General features: G+C 36.3%; 1 protein-coding gene across 1 annotated transcript; it reads left to right on the forward strand.

Annotated features, from left to right (window-relative positions):
* Nucleotides 1-401: 401 nt before the first annotated feature.
* Nucleotides 402-3,281, forward strand: LOC136829183 (endocuticle structural glycoprotein SgAbd-1-like). The gene is made up of 3 exons (XM_067087499.1): nt 402-517; nt 715-1,064; nt 2,870-3,281. Exons 1-3 carry the CDS (start codon nt 463-465, stop codon nt 2,897-2,899), a joined length of 435 nt encoding a protein of 144 aa, XP_066943600.1. The 5' UTR covers nt 402-462; the 3' UTR covers nt 2,900-3,281.
* Nucleotides 3,282-4,305: the final 1,024 nt, after the last annotated feature.

Below are 4,305 nucleotides of genomic sequence, written 5' to 3' on the forward strand. Positions count from 1 at the left end.
AGTTTTCTTGTGGAAATTTGCCTGGTTGAGCCAGGCGTGTAGTAAGACAAACTGAACCTCAACACCCACACACCTGCAATTCAGTGACATAATCTATTTGAATTTAAGCGTTAACAGACACCAATCTTCATATTCTTAGTCTGATTTAGTTTACCAGTGAAAACACGCAAGTAGTTTAACTTATATAAGGAATCTACCAAATGTCTTATGAGTTGAGACATTAGGTAGACTCCATAAACTCAACTCCTTGCTTGTTTTAATTGCTTAACTAAATCAGATAAAATAAAAGGATATCTGTATTTGTTAGAATACGAAGTGGAATTAAGATGAGGTCACCTAGATCTCTCCAAACATGGTTCTGCTCATGAGAAAGTAAATGAAGGGTGAAGCGAGAAAGAGTGAGATGCCTTTCCCCCGAGGAGAAGATCTGAATTCCACTGGGAAAATGCACTGTTAAAAGGAATGCACCATCCACTTCCTCCACCAGTCTTCCATCATCACCTCCACGATGAAGATAGTAAGCAAAGAGGATTGTTCCCACTCATATGCCCTCCTTGATGATAGTAGTGATTCCCATTGACTTGGGAGTGAACCTTTGTATAAACAATCGCTTCTTTGATAATTGTGATTCCAGCTCTTTTGTGCCCTCACAAAATGACTGCTGGTCAGATGCACTAAGCACCTAAACAAACTCAGTATTTCGTTTCCCGGCAGATCATCATCGCCGCATTTGCAACTTTGTCCATCGCTGCTCCACAGTACGGCTATGCTCCTCCATCTACATCACCACCTCCTCCTCCTCCCCCTCCTCCCCTCCTCCTCCTCCTCCTCCTCCCCCTCCTCCAAGTACAACCCCTTCTCAGCTGTACTCAGCGCCAGGCGCAAGCCCAAAACAAGGCGAAGTCGAGGCCCCACCTCCAGTGGCCATCGTAAAGGACGAGAGAACTCAGAGTGAAGACGGAACTTTCAAATTCGACTTCGAGGGCGCCAATGGGATCATCGTCTCTGGATCTGGATCCGCAACAGGAGCAGACGGCTCCGTAGTTCAGGCAGGGAAGTTACAAGTAAGTATGAATCTCAGCTCTCTTTATTTCTTTATTTTCTAAGAACAAACTACCACAACTGCCACTAAGTATTTCTATCTCCTAGTAAGTACGTATCTCCCCTTATGTCTCTTTACAGTAACAAGTGATTTGAAAATAAAATAACAAAGCTACACATAAGAAGGAAATCTCTCTCTCTCTCTCTCTCTCTCTCTCTCTCTCTCTCTCTCTCTCTCTCTCTCTCTTCATTTCTCTAAAATAATCTAGAATAAATTATTACAGTTGCAAATAAATGTGGGTTTTCTCTTCCCATTCTATTTCTTTCTGAATATTAAAAATATTACCAAACCCAGTTCACGTGAATTCCTTCCCCTTCTCCCCTCTTTTATTTAATCTTACAGTAAAAGTCGAGTGAAGACTTAAATACGACAAGTCACAGTAAATGTGAATCTCCCCTCCTTTTATTTCTCTTTACAAGAAAAAATACTGCAGCTAAGTATAGTCTTAAATTCTTTTTGTTTCTCTTGTTAGTAAGAACACAGTAAAGACTAAAATACTTCAACTACTAGTAAGTATGAATTATTATCCTAATTCTCTTTGTTTCTATTTAATGGATCAACTAAAAAAATAAATCAAAGCAAGTTCAGATTCATTTTGTTTACACTCTCTTGCCCATTTCAGCGAATGTAGTTTTTGTTCAAACTCACCAAGTGTAAAAACAATCATGCCTTTACCAGCAATGCGGTACAATACGAACAATATATAAATCTTCCTTACTGGAAGGCATATATTTAAATACTGTTATTTTTCATATTGCAGTCACAATCATTAACCTTGATAACAATTACTTTTTTTTGTGAAAGAGATTTTTTTTTCAGGCTTGTAATTGATTTCGGTATAAAATCATATAAGAAAACAGGAATTTACTATTTTTCTAACTTGCGTATAGTGGCATAGCTAGCCTAACAATTTTTGGATGATTATTGGCCAGATAGCTTTCTCACGATGATACATAGCTTCTCAAAGATTTGCAAACTGACCCATAAGCTCAACTTCTAATGTATCTGCGCCACTACAGGCCAAGGATTTTCTCAAGTTTTCTAGCCAATTTAACATATTTTATCAAAAAATGAAAATTTCCTATATCAAATGCTGCCAACAGACCCAGTGAAACGATTACTTGCAGATAACGACATTTTACGGGAAAAATTACAATTTACAGAAAAAGGTGTGGACATCAGGACAAACTGTATCATTTAATACTTCAGATAGATCTTGCTCTATTGAGCTTTTTACTAAGAAGGAACTACCTTAAAACGAAGTTTAACTTACTTAAGTCCCTAAGACTCATTGAAATAAAATGATAATCATTTCTTTCCTTTACACATAATAATTTACAGACAGGCATCTAAAAATCATTATTCAACTACTGATATTTTTAAAAGATATTGTGATGCCAGTTATGGAATTTACTATTGTCAATTTGTGCATATTTTAGAAAATATTACAAATATCACTCTCCCTTTGGTGTTAATTCTTGCAGCTGAAATTTCAATGTGTTTTAGTTGTCACTTTTTTTTGTTGTTTATGTTAATTCTTAGATTTCAAATTATTTGTCTTGTTTATTTTATAAAGTGTTCCTGAGATACCAAGGTGCTTTTTGGCATCAGTTCTTGCATTTTAAATTTTCATTGTCTTCCTGATTTGTGACACTTAGATACCATGTTTTTTATGTCAATTCTTGCATTCAAAACTTCTTATTTGTCACCAATCTTAGTGTTACAAAGGCACTGTGCTTCTTCTTCATTTCTTGTCTGTGACCTCAGGTACACTGCCCCCGACGGGACTGCCGTTGATGTGACGTATGTGGCCGATGAAAAAGGCTACCAGCCTCAGTCAGACAGTCTTCCAGTGGCTCCTGAATTCCCCCACCCAATTCCTCAGTTCGTCCTCGACCAGATCGCCTTCGCTGCTGAGGAGGATGCAGCTGCTGCAGCTGCTGCAGCTGCTCAGACTAAGACTTCTCCTTCCAATTCATATCAAGCCCCTCAAGCATAATGCATTCACCTCCGAGAACATTTGTGGCACTTTGCAGTACGGTCTTCCCTTTAATTAATCTTATAGGAATTTGAGAACGTACTTCACTTTCTGCTCATATTATCATTATTATTTACCTTATCAATGTTTGAATAACTGTATATCTGAATAGAAATAATAATGAATGATAAACTTCAATAAGGACTTTATTTTTATTACTTTGTAATTAATCTATTGTTGTGTGAGTGTGACGAAAAGTGGCTATTAAATTTGTTTAAAAAACTCAATTACTTTGCTGCTATCCTCCTTTAATAGCAAAGATTTTCATTAAGGAATCTGTTAGTTCATTGTAGTCATTTTTCCTATCGTGATTTTTCTTTCCATCCTTCACTTATAAATTTATTAATTTTCCTTGAAATAGTGAGCAATATTATCACTCCAATAAGAAGAATGCCAGAAATTACAAAGTTATCTAAAAATTGAATCTAAAAAGGAAATCCAAACCTATCTGCTCCCTTTTCAATTTCTATTTAATTGTGAAGATAATGAACACCATATATGAGTGATGGAAAATTTCTAAAGTAAATTCCGTATCTGACCTTCATACAAAAGGGTAGATAATGAAAGTCAGTGTGATAACTCATTGTACGTGAAACAGTTTTGATAACATAAAAAACTGAATATCGAAAATTATCTTATAACAATTTCCAATGAGAAGCAATAAAGCTTGCTTCCATGAAACTGTCTTCATCGTGACCTAAAGTCTCAAGACACTCTTGTGGAAATGTGCCTTGTTGAGCCAGGCGTGTAGTAAGACAAACTAAACGTCAACACCCACACTACTGCAGTTCAGTGACATAATCTATTTGAATTTAAGCGTTAACAGACACCTATATTCATATTCTTAGTCTGATTTAGTTTTCCAGTGAAAACACGCAAGTGGTTTAACTTATGTAAGGAATCTACCAAATGACTTACGAGTTGAAACATTTGGTAGACTCCATAAACTCAACTCCTTGCTCGATTTAATTACTTAACTAAATCAGATAAAACAAAAGGATATCTGTATTTGTTAGCGCGCAAATCCAAGTAGAACATAATCATACTTGAAAGTTTTCTCGCCATTTCAAGGGGCAGGTGTGTGGTTATGGACAGACAACCCTGGCTCAAGAAAGGAAATTTCCACACAGTGCTTCCTTCGATAATAGTTTTAAGTTATAATAAA

This window comes from Macrobrachium rosenbergii, chromosome 44 (assembly GCF_040412425.1).
Source record: "Macrobrachium rosenbergii isolate ZJJX-2024 chromosome 44, ASM4041242v1, whole genome shotgun sequence".
Classification (NCBI taxonomy): Eukaryota; Metazoa; Arthropoda; class Malacostraca; order Decapoda; family Palaemonidae; genus Macrobrachium; species Macrobrachium rosenbergii.